Raw genomic sequence first — 18762 nt, 5'->3', positions numbered from 1 at the left:
TAGGCCCGGCTATGAGCATAGGTGGGGAAAAAAAATCAGTCTCCTTCAGTAGTTACATCGCAGTTACCACCCGCTCGCTGCCCAAAGTAGAAGTCTCAGTTTGTGCTGTATAATGGATTTCAAACAGAAGAGCATAGTTGCCTTGCATGGCTATCCTCCTCCTTGCATCGTTCTCCTCATTACTGAGGGTCGTGACTCCCATGCTGCATCAATCTCTCTTGTACGATTATTCTCCATCTGCTGCGATCCTTGGCCTCGTGGAGGGCATCGTGGAGCTTGATGTCTAGACAAGACCGAATTTGGTTCGACCATCACGTGGGACTGTATCCTCTGGGACGTTGGCTATAGAGAGGTTCAATATTGGTCCGTAGCAAGTTCACGACTAGTGCAAGACAATTATTCGGTAACCACTAACCACCAAGTGGGCCGTGCCTTTTCGCCCTTCAAAAATAATATAGAAAATATTAAAAATAAGTAGAAATAAATACTATAAAGATTTGCATGTAGTGCAGTTTCTTAATAACATCTTAGTATCTTTATTTTAGTTTTTTTGTTGTTGTTGAGTAAATAAGTTTCCGACCCATGTGATATTAAGTGGTTACCAGAGCTTATTAATACCTATCTAAATTTTGTATCCATAATGGTAATGTCATGAACCACAGGATACATTTTAGTTTCACATTTATGCCCATGAGTGGTTCGATTCAAGTAAAGTTTCTCCTCACTCGTGCAACTAACTATGCAAATATGTAATTTTTCTTCAGGTGTACCGGCAACGGAGAACTTAAATGAAATGCAATGTATGTGGTTCCAAACGGAAGCTGCTGCTTCATACCAAAGACTTCAACAATGGGGAGAGGCTCTGAAAAAAGCACACGAAGTCGACAGAGTATGTATAGCTTTTTATTTATTTATTTTTTCATTGAATAATAATTGTATTTTCTACATTAAGTACTTAGGGATTAGTTTCGAAATACCCTATTTCTGTCAAGAAGCCAGACCTACTTTGGCTTCAATGAAGTGCTTTGAGCCAATTGTCACTTGCTGTTAGTGGTCACAGGAGCTCAAAGATATCAAAACCGTGAATATCGTCGTACGTCTTCAGACACGTGGGTGAAGTTTCTGTAGCATTCATATAACAGCTTTCGGTTTGTTATTGGAGTATTATGAAAACCATAAAAAATAACGACATATTTTTGGAATAACAGTAATGCATGTATTATATTTATATTTACTGGTGGTAAGACCTCTTGTGAGTCCGCACGGGTAAGTACCACCACCCTGCCTATCTCTGCCGTGATGCGTTTGGGTTTGAAGAACGGGGCAGCAGTTGTACTGTTAAAACTAGAAGTCATGTCTCAAGGTGGGTGGTGCCATTTACGTTGTTGATGTATATGGGCTAAGACCAAGTGGGCTCGTCCACCCGCCTATACAATAAAAAAATAAATAAATAAAAAACACATACCTGGACTGTTGTTGATGTTGGGTTCATAGTGTATGGTGGGCTGCCATGTTCAGCGTATGTGGTAACTTCGGCATTCGTCAACTGAACGTTGTTGATGTAAGAAGAACCCATTTAGATGGGTGCACACGGCACCCAACGCTGGGCAATTTGCTTAGGCAATAAATAAATAAAAAATATAAAAAATTAAACAATAATTTTCCTTTTTTTTTCCTATGTAAGCTGATAGCCTTGAGAGGCTATATCAGCGTAGCCTTAACTAGTAGGTGAGCTCACGGGGCTCGAACCTGGCGACGTTGCTAACACGAACGCTAGCAAGAGCCGTGCTTCGCAGAATCTACCACCGGATCGGAAACGCGACCCACTGAGAAGATCCGGCGAGAAACTCAGTGGGCTGTGTCTAAGGGTTAATTTACTCGTCGAGCCCTTCGTCGCAAGCGACGGGTTCGACGAGAACGATGACCGATGCTTGAGGTACCTAAAACCACCGTTAGTGGATCGGGAGGATCCGAAATGACGTGTTTGGGGCGACGTCGACTGCTTTCCATTCTGTCCACAGGATCGGGAATGGTAATTTTTTTTTCCACTGTACACGTATGAAAATAAGACGGACGTATTCTCGCAGCACTTCTCGGAGATAATGGAGGACCAGTTCGACTTCCACTCGTACTGCATGCGCAAGATGACGCTCCGCTCGTACGTGGGGCTGCTGCGGCTGGAGGACGTGCTGCGCGCGCACCCCTTCTACTTCCGCTGCGCGCGCGTCGCCGTGCGCGTGTACCTGCGCCTGCACGCGCGCCCGCGCTCCGACGCGCCGCAGACCGCCGAGCCCGACACAGGTATGTCGCCATCGTACATACATCATTACTAGAGGTCGGAGTAGGTACATTGATTTAAGGTGGTTGACGTCAAACGTAGAGGATAATATGGATATGCCTCCAAAATACCGGAACTTCATATTTATTATGATATTTGTTCCGGAATTTTGTAATTAGCATGACTGTGTTTAAGGTGAAAAACGTATTAATAATATTAATCTACACTACCAGTGCTAGCTAATGGTGAAAGAAATCAGTATTCTATTGTATACAAAAACACCTTGAAATAGTTACACCGTATTTTGTCCCTTTCTGTTGAATTAGAAATGACGCTTGTCAGTATGAAAAAAACTTAGACAGGGATTTTTGTTATTTTAACTCATAAATATAGAAATTGTATCTGAAAAGAATTTAAAATAATTTTTCAATTTAAAAAAAAATATCATTATGGATAAAATGGCATGTCTATATTATAATATCTTGACGCAAATATATAAAATCAATCTACCTACTCCGACCACTGATAATTACACATATGAGGCCGTCAGCGCAATAGTGGCCTAAGCATACTATAGTTAGTATGGAGATAATAAGGTTTGAATTTACTTTTAAAGCGCTTCGTAGAAAACACAATACTCGTAAAAGTAAGCCCGCCAGTAGGTACCACCACCCTGCCTATTTCTTCCATGAAGCAGTAATGTGTTTCAGTTTGAAGGGTGGGGCAGCCTTTGTAACTTTATTGAGACCTTAGAACTTATATCTCAAGGTGAGTGGTGGCATCTACGTTGTAGATGTCTATGGGCTCCGGTTCCCACTTAACCAGAATCAGGGCCATTTTAAATTATATTTTATATTAATTATATACAATAATTTCATCATTTCTCAATTCTGTTAAGTTCTGAAATGTTCCCTATCTAAATATTTTTCTCGGGATTGGATGCACCGAATATTTTCTTTCCTTGGTTGTCTCTCCTTGTTTTCTTCTTTAATCATAATACATCACAACAAGAATTTCGTTGGTGACGTGGTCAGTGCCTCCGTATAGTGGTAAAAATTTGGTACCAGCTTCGACAGCGGCCGACAACTGACTCTTAACCGAAGTGTGAATAAACGCGTCGACATCCGATTAATATACGGATTCGACACGCGACAAGTGGGAACGAGCTCTCAATCTCACTATAAGGAAATAAATGCTCATCATCTTATACCAAAACATATCTTTCCAAAGAAATATATAGAACTAGCGGCCCGCTCCGGCTCCGCTCGGGTCTTTAACAAAAATTTTAACGATAAATGACGTTGTTTTATTTTTAAAAATAAAATAACACTTGCCGACTTAACCTAATAGGTGTATGGGTCTAATAAAGAATGAAAAAAAAGAACGCTTATTGCGGCATAACTATAATAGTTAGACATATGCTGTCGCGACACTATTTGTAAATAATAATGTGTTTTACAAAGTCGTAGTACATTATTTTATTCTATCATCAATAGTTTTCACAGGGCACGCGATGTAAAGAATATTTTAGGTCATTTTTTTTACACCTTGGGTTACACTATTGGAGTTTTAGTATGGATCCCTAATTTTTTCCAAAAAAGATGCCTATGTCACTCGGGAATAGTGTAGCTTTCAAACAGTGAAAGAATTTTTCAAATCGGTTGAGTAGTTTCGAAGCCTATTCAATACAAACAAACAAACAAACAAACAAACAAACAAACAAACAAATCTTTCCTCTTTATAATATTAGTATAGATATTTGTTTACTGTCAATCAGTGATTGATAAGCCTTTGTGCTTTTTCACGCTTATATTACGTGGTACTGAACTTGAAAGTAAATTGTTTTTATAATACTTTCTCGTTCACTATGCGACTTTAAAAAAGGCATCCAGTTAAAAACGCGAAGAATCGAATTTTAATGTTAAATTTAAGTCGTCTTTCCTTAACCAGGTTACTTTCATTATCTTTTAGTTCTAGTTGAGCGAAACAAATAATTACATAACATAACAAGTAATTTTACGGTTGTGTTTTGTTCACTGTCCAACCGGTATCTATAATATTGGTTAAATCAACGTAGTTTGTTCACTTAATTGCCGGTAATTACTGCTTACAATAATTCCGTTCATTCGACCTACTTGCTATGCCTACTTGTCATGTCTAGATAATTCGAATTTTTAGTTCAAGTAATTCCAGGAGTATAAAATGAAGAGAAATTCTTACATAAATAAAGCACTAATAAAAAACAGTGTACAATTAACATTTTAAATATTTATTAAAAAAAAATCTTTGTTTTAGAAATATAATACAAAAAATCACATAAAAATTTGTAGCATATTTGCTTATATAACAATTGCAATTATAAATTGCTGCCATTATTATAGTTTCGATATAACAATTTACCGCAATCATTGCCACACATTTATATCACATCATTCTGACAGTTCGTTGAGAATACTGACATAAATAAATTACCTAACACTATGCATGCACCAGTCTCTTAATAATAATTTAATAAATAACATTGTAAGATATATCGATAGCGTCCGTTTTATAACATCGCTTACAACAAACACGTGTGTTCGTTTATGGCAACGCGGGTCGTCCCGCTAGTCTTTCGTAACTTACACTACTTAGGACACTTTAACATCACATTTGCGCTTTATTATATGTACACAATACGCGCATAACGACGCGTCAACAGTTCAGACTAGAGCTTTAGTTTCACCGTCCGTAGCCAGCCGGCCGGTACCTCTGACGCGAGGCTTGCGCTGCTTGTGGCGTCAAGAAGTATACATGAGCTCCTTCGCCGGGTAGTCTGTACGAAACAAACGACCCCGGTCTGCCTTCTCCTGCTGAATTTGCGGGCGCTATCCATTCTGCATCCGGATTCACGTGTGGCAACGGTCTTCTGTAATTAACCGCCGTGTCACCAGCCAACGAAGGTGCGTTCAAATCGTATTGTTCACCGTTAAATTGCGGCCTTTGAACTTGCGTTTGGATTCTGTACTGCTGCAAAGTTCTGTAGCCCGGGTTGGAAATTGGTATGAACTCACTGTCAGGGTTAATAGTCGGCCTAGGTAGCCTCTCGTTTACCAAAGTGTCACCTGCTAATGAAGGTGGTTTCTGTTGCTCAATTAATTCTGCGTTAATTTCTGGTATAGGTTCACTGTCAGGATTAACAGTGGGTCGTGGTATACGATCGTTCACTATGGTATCTCCCACCAATGACGGCGGTTTGTGTGTCGGACCTTCTGGTTCAATTATTTCATATTCGTACTGAAGATTTATATTGTTGTCGACTGGAGTTTTGACGGTTTCTAATGGCTCTGTCACCCCTAACCCGTGTATGTCACGCGTAGTGTCTTCCAGCTTCTTGCCAAAAATGTCAAACGAGTTTCTGGTGATATCATCGAAATAACTCTCGTCTTGCTTCGTGTAATAAGCGTGGTTTATTGGATTCGGTGTGGTGCTAGGAAATCTTGTTACGTGGTGTACTACAGGTGACGGCCTGTCGTTCTGAATTGGTATATGGTTTATATTTTGTGTCCGTATATCCTTTGAAGAAACGTCTTCATAATCTTCTTCTCGTGTCTTCGATTTGGGATAGTAATTTGAAGCGGTAGGAGCCTCTGTTGTCGCATGTAAGTTTTCAATTAGATATTGTTGATTATTGTAACCGGTAGATACTGACTGTGTGATTGTATTAAAATCATTTTCGACATTAAAAGGTTTGCTGTAACTAACCATTGGCCTGAATGGTTCTGGATCTAGTTTTGGCGCTCTAAATGGAAGTTGATCAGGTCTGTTTTGGTAGCTAAATTGGTAGAATGGCCTTGCCGTAATAGCTTTCGGCTTATGACTATGTGGTCTATAAGAGTGTGATTTTGGTCTTTTTGTTGTGAAATAGTCGATCGTTTGCTGAATATTTGCTATTTGTTGATAAAAATCAGGTCTTTGCTTCGGTTGCTGTACAAATACAGGCTGTGATTTTGGATTTTGAATACTAAAGTATTCCTGCGTAAGCGTTCTGGGCCCTTGTTTCTGTGGCCATAAAAATAGCTCATCATTCTGATCAATAGCTCCATATGAAACGTCGACCGCTGGGTTGAAACCTGATTGTTCGTTTGTCTGCGTCTGCTCATATGGCACTTGAGATACTGGTACAGTTTTGTAGTAATTTCTTCCATCGAAATAAGTTGTAGGCGCAGGTGAGGTTTTTGGTTGTTCATCGAAAAAGTAAAAAGAGGCTAAGCCGTTGTCATTCGGTTTTCTGTTAAAAACAGGCTGTAGCTTTGTTGTGGGAATCTCGTTTTGAGAATTAGTGTAGAAGTTCTTTAATGGCACTGAGGTTGAACTTATATCGTTCACAATCACATTAGGATTCTTTTGTGGCACGTAAACTATAAACGGTTTTTCAGAACTGGCAGGAGGTTTTGTATTATACACCGTTTCTGGATAATCATAAATCACAGACACTGACAACGGCTTCGAAGTGAGTTTTGTACGTGTTTTCTGGACAGGTTTTTCCGTTTTCGGTCTCGTTGTTGTGTCTTCGTGAAGATTTTGAACTCGGACAGGCTGTCTTGAAGGAAGGCGTTGTGATTTCCTAGATTTTTGAGTCGTAGTATCAACAGTCGGCGGAACAACGGACGTAGTAGGAGTTTCAGTCCTGATTGATTCAGTCGTTGTTGTCCTTGACTTGTACTTATTACGTTGAAGAGTATGAGAAGATGTTGGTCTTGTCGTCTTATTGCGAATTGCGGGTCTAGTGGTTTTTGTATTTTCGGTTGTTGTGATCACTTTTTCTTCTAAAGGCGCAAAGAAATCTGGTGGAGGTGGTAATACAATTCCAGGTACTAATGGTCCTGCTGGCACTTTACTCTTGTAGTCAGTGTGGTAAGAAAAATTGTAAGGCGGCGGATAGTAAATCGAAGGGTCGTCTTCGTCGTACAGGTCGGATTGGTTGCTCGGTGGTGGAAGGAACGCCGCGCCCGGTGGAAAGCCTTCTGGAAAAGAGCCGTTTATGGATGCGGGGAAGGGAAATGCTCCTTCGCTCGCATTCCCGGGTAGGAATGGGAACGTAGGACTTGGCTGCGGCGATCCCCCGGAAGTAGAGTTTCCCGGATTATCACCTTCGGAATAGGACGCTCCCGGTGGGAATGGGAATGGCGCTGGAGGTAAAGCTTCTTCGCCTTCTCCCGTAAAATAGGAAGGGAAAAGGGACGCAGGGATACTACCGTTTGGCGTGAGGAAAACGAGCGGTCCGTCGTCGGAGAGTCGTACTGGAAAGGGCGGTGGCACTTTAGGCTTTTGCGGGAGCTTTACTTGCCTGTTAGGCGCTTCGTAGTCGTCGATCGGTGGCCAAGGCTTACGATCTGTTTCCTTAGTGCGTTCAGGGAAGGAACCTCCTTTGAGAACTAAAAGGTGGTCTTCAGCAAGCCAAATTTCATCTTTCTTGAGACCTCCTAAGCTTTGAAGGTTATCTTTCGTTCGTGTCTCTGCGTTTAGCTCATAGCTGACTATACCAGGCCTTTTAGGGGTTTTCATAAATATTTCATTTTGAATGAGACCATATTTTCCCTCGGCCACCTGATCGGATAAAGTCTTCTTATCTTCGTCGTCTTCTTTTGTTTTTACCACGTCCTTTCCTTCGCCGGCGCTGGACATGAGCATGCCATCGTCCCAGATGCCTTGATTCCAACCTACGTTACTGCTTGACTGGTCGGAAACTATCACACCAACAAACTTGCCGCTATCATTTTTATCATCACTGGAAATTGAATTTTTCGCAGCACCATATTCTTTTTCAGGTTTAATCTTCATATGACCACCAACAAGTCGCTTAATTGTACGTTGGGATTCGACACCTTCTGTGTCCGGGGGAGCGCCAAGGCTTCGCTGGTCGCGCACGAATGAGTCAGGTGGCAATGCATATCTAGGCACGAGTACACTTGTTCGGACCACGCACACCCACGCCAGCGCCAGCGTTAGCGCCAACGTCGCCCCTCTCACCATCTGAAAATTAGTAAAACACCATATGTTTAGAAAAATCGCCAAATAAACGAATCCATTATCACTATTCCATTAATGTAATAAACTTATCTATGTGGGAGTTTCTTTGCGATCAAACCGCGCGTTGTTCATGAACGAATTAAGTGAAAGGATGGAGACAAAAACCTCGTACAGTGATTTTGGTACTAACGCGGCGCGCGCCACCACCCGCTATTTATTAAGTCCGTTGAATGACCACCTCCGACCCGACTGGCATTGAGAATCAAGCGTTTAATTGGAAATTGAATGGCAAATTAACACCAATGAGACACGAAGGCCGCGAAGCCTAAATTCGAATGAAAAAAAAAAGATATCCGCCATTAACTTGACTACTTCATCGTTTGATATTGAAGTGATCGATTGTTATTAACGACATGCGAAGAACGTGAATTCAATAAATACAATGCGCAAAAAGTAGATAGTATTTAAAAAAAAACGATAGTAAGAGCTGCGCAACCTGATCGCTGTGTTAAAGTCACGAAATCGTGCTCAAGGTTTATTGAAACTTAAATAGTTGGCTTAGTTTATTCATAAAATAACGTAAATGTGTCTATATAAAGCGGAAAGAGATGCAGGTGGTACTCGCATTACTGCTTCAAAGTGATATAAATCCACTATCTAATGTACGGTTCGAATGTGTCATACACAACATCGACTAAGTGGAATTATTAGGGCAGTGAAGGCAAAGTCACGGGTTGTATGTATAGATACAGTGGGTGTGCCCACCAGGGCTCTGTGAAAGGCACCTAACTCGGTCGATTTCGCCTTCGAAAACATAAACTAGTTTAACTCGTAATTGTGAACTATATTTATATCCCTGTTATTATTAATAGATTGTTGTATCAAATTATAGGGAAACTCGACTTATTTCTACTTTCCTGTTACGTATTTTACAATTATTTTCATCGACCAAATTATAGCTTATAGAAATAAGAAAAAATTGTCAATCAACCTTTAACAACGGGCATTCTGGTATAAAATCAGTTTGTCTATGTAAAATACGTTTAGAGCCCGTAAAAAATTAGGAATTTCAAATAAATTCAATTTCGCGAAAATACGAAACAAGTTCCACTTACGAATAACTGACTGCTGAATTGTAAAGTTCATTGCAAATATTGCGGCCTGACATTTGGCGTGGTATCATCGCGGTAGCATCCTTTCATTTGCGATACCCGGTTAACCTTCGTACCTTTGTCGCTATTATTTCGAACTAAAACCTACTATGAAACGTGTATTGTTATTGTAATTATACGACATGAGCAATGGAGACTAAGCCAAATGCAAACGCGCGGCCTTGTCGTAGCAAGGTGCCCGATTTTTTTTTTGCGGTCAACACAAAACGTGCGGTGATTAACCAACTTGCAGTTTGGGAGTGTCTTTGCGGCTGTAGCTTTCAACAATGCAGCGCAACCTTGCGCATTGCAATCGAAAAATAATTTATAAACTTAGTGCAAATTCAAAAGCTTTCTTTACGTTTCTACATTCACCGCCGTGCTGTTGGGAAATTCTCTCGGATGATGCATTGTAAACGATTTGTATTCATCGCTTGGCAAAGGTGTCGGCAACTTTCCACCTGTCTTTGTTTGTTTGGTAGTACACTACGGTCAGGGCATATTTCATGTGTCGCAAAACTTTCCAAACCGACACGAATCAATACAGTTATAAATTTTAGTGCGTACAAAACAGTATTGCGTACGCACAAAGACTGTAATTCTCATGATTATCGAGATAAGTCGCCGGCAAATTAAGGTCTAGTACGAACAATAATTGCATGCATTGCTCTCCTTGAGTTCACGGAACGACGGAAAACTTTACGTTAATTTATTACACGACAAACACAACGCAGGTATTTATTAGATGGAGTAACCGGCAACCACTCCTTTATGTCCGGCATGCGTGTACATAGTATAAATGGTGAAATAGTTTGATTCGATCGATAATATTAAAGAATAACACGACGAAATCTATTTTTTAATGCTTCCTCTTATGATTTATAAAAAAACATCACATTTTTTAATGAAGACAGTATTTTTTGTAAACTTTAAGAGTGAAATGCAAAGCGGAGAGTGGGGATGAATTTGAGGCGAAGATCGCTGACTCAGTAGTAAGATGTTATGTAAAAAAAGTATTTTTTACCGCGTTTTTTTTTTATTTCTTAGAAGGGTGGACGATCTCATAGCCCACCTGGTGTTAAGTGGTTACTGGAACCCATAGACATCTACAACGTAAATGCGCCATCCACTTAAAGATATAAGTTCTAAGGTCTCAAGTATAGTTACAACGGCTGCCCCACCCTTCAAACCGAAACGCATTACTGCTTCACGGCAGAAATAGGCAGGGTGGTGGTACCTACCAGTGCGGACTCACAAGAGGTCCTACCGCCAGTAAAAATTATACTGTTATAATCAAAATGTTCACCCACGAAGACATGCTAAAAGTTGCTCTACATACGTAAGACATTTACTCAACCCCGTTAAATCCTGTTTGTCTCCGTGCGTTCGATTCTTACGAAACTGTAACGATTGACTGCCCAACAGCGGCACTGTTGCCTTCGGGCGGTTCGAATTGAAACATTAATCTAGCCCTAAGCTGTTAAACACGGACACGTGCTAAAGTAAAACGATTAACTTGAAAACTTACACTGATTGTTACTGGATAGTTAATGTTAATGGAACACGCACGTTCTTAGCGTTATTTAAGGTCGATCAGGGTTCACACCATTTTAATTTCTATTTAAAATTTTCAAGTCAACAGTAATAATAATGTTACATTACCACATTAGTTTCTCCACTTTCTTTGTCATATTACAAGTTTTGTTATTGCCAGCCTGGCTTCGCTAATGTACATATATTTAAGAATAAATAAAAAACACAAAACTTGGCTAATAAGAGTGATTCGTTGTAATGAAATGCATTAACAAAACAATTTCTATATTTCAATACAAGACAAAAGTATCTCTGTCAACCCTGTTTGTTGCAGCATTGCGTGGTGGCGCGTGCCGACTCAATGATCTACGACCTCATTAACCATGCTTTTATTTCGATCTTCCGATCCATCAGCTTTACCACATGTGGAGCCTTTAGTTTGCATCGCAAATTAATGATCTGAAACTAGGCTACAAGCGCATTTAATCAGCCCATTAAATGTTACGCAATGTATAATTAATCGTGTGGTTTTATAAGCAGCTCAAGATATGCCTTGTTATAATCAGGTCTTTTGTTAGTTCTTTTTAAAACAGATTATAGGTATAGATATTCCACGAGAAAAGTTTTTATCTCTGCATAGTTTGAAGAAGCATTTACGTTACTAACGATTAGGTAGGAAAAAAAAAACGTTATTTATGTCATGGATTGCAATTACCTATGCTCAGATATCGTTCGCGGCCAAGGCAAATCATCCTAGTCTTTAAACCTGTTCTAAACTACATACATGCGGCTACTGTTATGTCATCGGCTACATATTTCAGCATAAAATTATTTTAATAAAATTTAGTACTTTGTTATTGTAAAAAGAACGAGACTCATTTATTATAATCTCGTATTAATGTGGGAATCACTTTGTACTCTTTTTATTAATTTAGATTAACTATCTAGCGAAATTTAGTAATAGATTTGATTTTATCGTATAGTTTGTGCAAATATATAAGATTAAGTTTTGTTGCACAATAACTTGTTGTTACATCGGAATGCGTGGGTATTTTACCGATACGAATCAGTTATTCTGTGATGTTAATTGTCTATTGAATTTTCATTTATATACCGAATCATTGATACCCTGAATTCTCCAGCGGTTAAGCCTTGTTCGGACTAGGCGAGTATTTTAGTCGAGTACCGAGTAATTTAGTGGCTAAACTACTCGCTACTCGCCCGAAAAAATAGAACAAAATGGATTGACTTGACTAAATTATTTACTAATCTACTCGACTAAATTTTTGGTGCTCAGACACATTTAGTTATTAAATTACTCGGTACTCGACTAAAATACTCGCCTAGTCCGAACAAGGCTTTAGAGTTTATCGTGCTAAGAACACGAAGGTTGTTGCCAAAGAAATTTATTTTCCGAAAGGCGCACATGTAGTCTTGGGTCATTCCATAGTGAGTACTGTAAAGAATTCACACTTCATATTCTGTCATGTGCTCTATTGTGGACACGGCAATGATTGATATGCGTTGCCTTCGAAAAATTCAAGGTTCTGCAAGCACATTAAGCAATACATAACATAAAATACACTATATTTAGTACTACACTTGAGAACGCTTTCGACACATTGGGACGTCGACATATATTTTTGTTTACAAATTATATACATAGTTATGTGTTTAGGTTCCACCCTTGAATTTAAAAATAACATTTGCCTCGACGGAATGAATGTCAGATGCTTCCGCGTTGACCCGTTTAGGCTTTATACTTGATCTCGATCCACATTTCAAAGATGTCATGACGACTGTTATTAATTTTTATTGCTCAGAAACCTTGAGATAGAGGAAGTTCGTTTTATACTAAATCTTAAATCGATTGAAAACTTAATAAAAGTTTTATTGGTGTTCTTTTATTTCATCTAAATATTTGTCTACGTATCAAAGCAAATAAAACAATACGTGATGTTCTTTTGTAATGTGCACGCTTTCTTTTCATTGTTGTGGTGTGACTTTCTTGTTCTTTGTTTCGTAATTTCATGGAGTCGGTCTCCGATTGTACATATTCTTTAGTTTAACGCCCGGTTCAAGTTTCTCGTGTCATCCACGGGTAATTGGCGACATATCAACTATGAATTAATTATACGACACGTTAATCACGAATGAGTGACCAAAAACTTTGTTTTTCTTTTATTCTACCTTCATCCAATTGACATTATTCACAAACTTTCACGGTAAATGATGCGTTACGTAAACTTGTGCTGTTTGTTAGGTTATAACGTCAAGAAGAATATAAAACATGAACGAATAATGATTTAATTAATGTTTATTTCTCTTATTGCAGGTAAGCCGCAAGCGGTTTGTGTTATTTCGGTAAGTTAAGTTCCTCAGCCTAAGCTTAGTAATCTAAATTACTAATATCGTATTAAACTGGGAGGAGTTCGCGTACCGTTCGAGTGAAGTAAACACCAATTAACTGATTTCGAATAGATTATCCGCGGCTATTAGTTACTGTATTGTTTAATATGAAGCGTCTCTTGTGCAATTATTGCGAAATGAATTCCGGCGTTCTGGTCTACCTTTTGGTGATTTTCGGAGCGTGGCAGATAATAGGCAACCTTTAGATTGCACCCGAGTCCTTCGGCACGACTCGTGCGAGGAAATGTTGCATATTTTAATAGTTTGTTTTGTAACATTTTTTTAAGCAATAGCGATCGTTTAGCTATCTGTTAGATTATCGCCGAACGAAATTACATTCAAGGCGAAACTTACTACCTGTTGTTAATTGTGATAGGTATGACAAGATTTTTATACGCCTGCGCACTGGTCTGCCTAATTGCTTTGAACGTGTCGATTGTTCAAGACTAAAATTCTATAGCAAATAAATATCAAACAACTAAAGGCTCTGCGGTTTCATACATTTCGTTTACCAAACGATCTTATACCGGTTTCATCTAAGTACCACCAAACATTGCTTTTTTTGTTGCACTTAATACGCCGAACTTTTCATCAAATACAGCCGGATATCACTTTTTTGTTAACGTATGAATTAACGAATGACGTAATCGTATGTGTTTATAATGCTCCTGTACCTGTAGTGTATTATTGAATACGTATGACTTGCTAGCAATTGTATTTTCATTTGATATGTAAACATGATTGAATAGGTTATTGGCACTTGGAAATGCAAACATTGGTAAATTTTATTACGATGACGGAATCGCCTCGTTTTGTTTCCTTGAATCTCGATATGCGGCGAATGGTTTTTTATATATTTATGAATTTCATTAGTAGTGTTATAATTCAATCGAATTATAATAATATTAAATTGAAGGTCAGGAAGGTCAAGGCGAATCGTGTACATGAGCAATGGCTTAAGTATCTCGGGAGTGTCAGACAGATCGCGGTGGTTAGTAGCTGATGTGTCATCGGTGCGCGTTCTCATTTCTTCCTTACTTTATCACCTTTAACATTGGCATTTTGACCGTGAATTGGCCATCAGGAATACTTTTGAGTAAAATGATTTAAAAAAATATATCCAGTTGTGTAAATCACTTGACATGTCAAAATTTATACGAAGAAAAAGTATACAAAGTCGATTTCGTGTTAAAGTAAGTGTTAGTTAATTTTAGGGACACCGAGACATTAAGTGTGAATTAAGCTAGGTTTCTCTTCAATTTATCTCGTAGTAAAAAAAAACTAGTTTTTTTTTATGAAAATCTTAGAAATGTTATAGAATATCAGAATTTACATTTATCATTAATATAATTTATTAGTATAGTGTATTTCTGCAGTGTGTTTGTGGAATTGAATTTTATCAGGAAATATTCTAAATTGATAAAATGTTTTCGAACAGGATGTAAAAATCGTCTGATCAATGATTACTAATACTTAGTTCGTATCTAACTTGTTCTCTTAACATGTTATTATGGTTTGTTCTTATTGCATGTAACATATGGTATTTGATGTTGAATATTTTCTTGCAAAATAGTATACTAATTACGTATTGTATACTTTCTATTTGACAAGTAGGTGCTGATTCTAACTAGTTTTCGAGTTCAACATACTCTTTCTGAACAAGAAAGTGAGGATATAAAATATATTGAGGATATAAAAGTGTCATGGTAATTGTGTTCCGGAAGTTCTTGGACGAGGATCTTCCACCAAGAGGGCTTCGTTGCTCGATAGCCCGTTCGTCTCTTGTTTCTGTCAAATGTCTTTTACTACATGATAGCAGCCGCTAAGGTGCTTAGTTTATTTATTTCCTTATTAAAATTGAAAATAATGAATGGCGTTCACACGAATCAGCGGACGTGTGAAACATATTATCATCGCGTCTTTTGGTATACTTGTATATTTTATATGGCGTATTTTCTATATCTGTGTAAAATGTTTTAGTGTTTATTGCGCTTGCATGTTATATACACTTGGTTATGTCACAACGCGTAGCGGACTTTCGAAGGCTGAGCGGTGCTTTCATTCGTTCTGCTCGTGATATCCGAAGATATTGATTGTGATCATACACGGATAGTTTTGTTGAATGAACTCACAAACGTATTTTTTTTTAACACGACACATACTAATCGAGTTGAATAGCAGTAAAGTTCTAGAATAAACATCCAAACCGTTGCTCGATATCCGCATGTTAATGTGCATTTAAATTTATGTTTCGATCTCTTTGGTATTTGTGGCATTTCGTCTTAATTTTTTTATTATTTGGAATCTCATTAGACAACCAGTGCCATCCGGTACGTGACGTAACTTCAATTCGATCGGATTCAAAGAGGCACGAAAACATTTGTAGGAAAGAAAAAAAAATGTGTACGCCTTCGCCCGGGCTTAAATAGGTCCGGTTGATTTTGTATTCCGTTATCGGTAACTCTTTGATTTTACGTGTGCGACCGACAATCTTATTGTTTTGTTTTTATACATATTTTTTTTGTCATTGGAATTCCCTGTGAGTTTGAATAGATGCTGTGTGTTTGTTATGGGATGACGAATATCTTTAAAAATTCGACGTTTATTCACGTTACGTGTTCGATACAAGAAAATCTAAAGTGTCCAAGCGACGTAATATTTTATTTTAAACACTAACTAGCAAACTAATCGAGGATAAAATAATAAAAGATAATTCTAAGAACGTGTATAATGTATTTTAATAACAAATTCATTCATAGATCTTTGCTTCGTTACGATGCGGTTTATCTTGAATTCAATTTGTAAGTTTGAGAATTATAAAGCGCGTTTACTATTTGCAGAACGTGATGTTAGTTTCTAGTCAGAAAAATAAACTCTCTCCAGTAAATTTTTGTCTAATGATGCTCGTATATGTTTTTTTAAATATTCGATCATGAAATTATTTCGTAACCACTATGTGGTAAATAGTTCTCAAACCTTTGTTTAAACGTTCTCACAGCTGTTTTTAAAAAGCGTCATTGCATTGACTACGGTAACGAAGGCTGTATTCTGTGAAACTAAAAATATTTATCTGGCATGTCGTGATATCAACTTCATTGTTTTACACTAGGCAAATTGTTGAAATGGACCAAGACTCGCGCGTGAGATCTAGGTCGAAAACTCAACAAATATAATTGTTCCCGTAATACTAAAGCACGTATAATTTGTAAAAAATCACAAGCTTACATTTAATCTTATCTGGCTGAGGCTGCGACTGTAAACACTTCTTCTGTAACACCCTTCAGCACATCACACGTTGAGAAAGTCACTTGCACTATAGTTTGTTCACTGGTAGAGTCACTGGCACATAATGCGGGGGTTGTCGTCGGTTCCGTCGAGTGCGTAATGCTTGTGTCGAGGGTCGCGTAGAGTGGTGGGGTGCACGTTTGATCGTGAGGTCGAGCGGCGCATGAGTGGCGGTGGTGGTAGGGGGCGCCGGTGTAAATACGGCGGCGGTAGCGCGTGCGCACCGCTCACGCACACATTGAAGCTTTCTGTATGTACAGCAGTGTGACATCAAGTCCTGTGCGCCATGACGCGTACGTACCAAGGGCCGGTCATCCAAATGACGATCGCGGAGTCGATCATCAGAGAATCCTAACCCACGTTAACGGATGTAATGTTTAGGTAACGATCAAGATTACTCCGCACGCGTAAGAATTATTATTCATATTTCGTGATGTAAACGCTTCGTTTGGTTACGCATATATTACATGTACATTCATTGACCAGTAGTACAAATTGTGCTTAGTTAACTGAAACATATTGCTTATCTTAAAACACGTTTTTAATATTAGTTTTTTATGGCCATATACATAGTGTGTAGCCAACCAAATTCCTCGTCACCATGACGCCACGGCGTGAATGCTACACCTTGAGATATGAGGTTAAAGTCTCAATTGCATTTTAATAATTTGTACTTTAATCTTTTCAACTGAGACGCATGATTGTTTTGCAGTCAAAATAGAAGATTATTATGCCGATACATGCGTTATTTAAAACTAGCTATACCATAATATAGGTCTTCTCATAATATCAATAAAGGTAGGCTGAATCATATATTTGAAATAATAAAGAATGCCTTTCCAGCAGATCAGAAAAAAACCTATTTTAAAAATGAGAATAGTTAAATCTAGAGAATGTAATTTCCGTTTAAATATTGTGTATTGTGGTTAACCGAAACAGACTTATTTAAAGAGTTTCAGCGTCATTTCCTATTTTAACATACCTATGACACTCGATCATCGTAGTTTCTAGAAAGCGTTGGTCTCTCAATAATTTCATAAATTGTATGGTTTGTTAGAGTTACATTGACCCGGCGAAAGTTAAGGTAACTTTCTGATTCATTGCGATATAAAGGTCAAGACAATTCGACAGTGAACGGGTTCGGTTGAAACTTTACAGATTTCATCTTTCTAGCGTTATGTCTAACAAAGAAAGACTAAAATTCTACAAGTCTAAATAAATAAATAATTGTTAGGCAGTAAACGTTTTTACATGTAGTAATAGTTGTTAGTAATTGAATTTTGAACTGCATCATCGATATTACACACCTAATAGAATTTCTCATGAACGGTACGAAACTAATTCGATTGTGTCAGAATAGATTTAATCTATTTATATTTTAGAAGTAATTTACACGGAATCTGTTTTGGTCGACTTAGATATATATATATATCATCAATTCAAACGAAGATTTCCTGTTTGTGTTGTTTTCCCCGGTTTTCCCCGGAGGACCAACTGTTCCTCCAGTTGTTGCCTAGAATACCAATCTCACTTGTACCTCATCTAGTCACTAATCTACTGATGTCGTCACCTTCAAAATGCCCATGAAACATCTCCTTGTTTTTAGACTTCCTTGTGAATCCAATACACTTATCGATCAATCTTTTAGAATACGTGTCACCGTGAAATTTTTATCTCATTATGTGAAGGTTATAATCTAATATCTAAAAACATTCGACCAGTTTCAATTAAGGAATACGTCGATCGATGTTTAAGAATTTACGACGTTCGGAATTTAGCATATTTATTAAACGAACGTCACTAGTATTATCGGAATTTTATGATATTTCAAGTCCGCGTTGCGCAAGTGTCCCAGACGAGTCATCGACACCGGCCGGCGTCCTCGGAAGGTCGAATGGATCCCATATCTGAGGCGGCGCATTACCATAATAATATCTTTTCGGCGATCTTGTATCATTTGTTTATGTCGCGTTTTATAAAATGTCCCGGATCTAGTTTTTACAAGGACTATGCGCTATCGTTATGCATGTTAAGTTATTGTCGTAATAAGTATACTTTCCTAATGTTATTTATTTATCACGCTCGAGCATCGTG

At 38.2% G+C, this 18762-nt stretch overlaps 2 protein-coding genes across 2 annotated transcripts in view; one reads left to right on the top strand and one right to left on the bottom strand.

The window, feature by feature from the left end:
* Window positions 1–18762, top strand: part of Naa15-16 (N-alpha-acetyltransferase 15/16) — a 108698-nt gene that overhangs the window by 6925 nt on the left and 83011 nt on the right. The window contains exons 9-10 of the mRNA XM_028180039.2: window positions 765–889; window positions 2088–2301. Coding sequence (XP_028035840.2) covers window positions 765–889; window positions 2088–2301 — 339 coding nt within the window. The remainder of the gene's footprint in view (window positions 1–764; window positions 890–2087; window positions 2302–18762) is intronic.
* On the bottom strand, window positions 4527–16932 carry LOC114247064 (uncharacterized). Its single transcript, XM_028179926.2, has 2 exons — window positions 16609–16932; window positions 4527–8293 (listed from the first exon to the last, which is right to left on the bottom strand). Exon 2 carries the CDS (start codon window positions 8291–8293, stop codon window positions 5000–5002), a length of 3294 nt encoding a protein of 1097 aa, XP_028035727.2. The 5' UTR covers window positions 16609–16932; the 3' UTR covers window positions 4527–4999.

This window comes from Bombyx mandarina, chromosome A1, assembly GCF_030267445.1.
Source record: "Bombyx mandarina strain Sakado chromosome A1, ASM3026744v2".
Taxonomy (NCBI): Eukaryota; Metazoa; Arthropoda; class Insecta; order Lepidoptera; family Bombycidae; genus Bombyx; species Bombyx mandarina.
The sequence above is the reverse complement of the archived record's forward strand: the minus strand, read 5'-3'. Positions and strand labels throughout refer to the sequence as shown.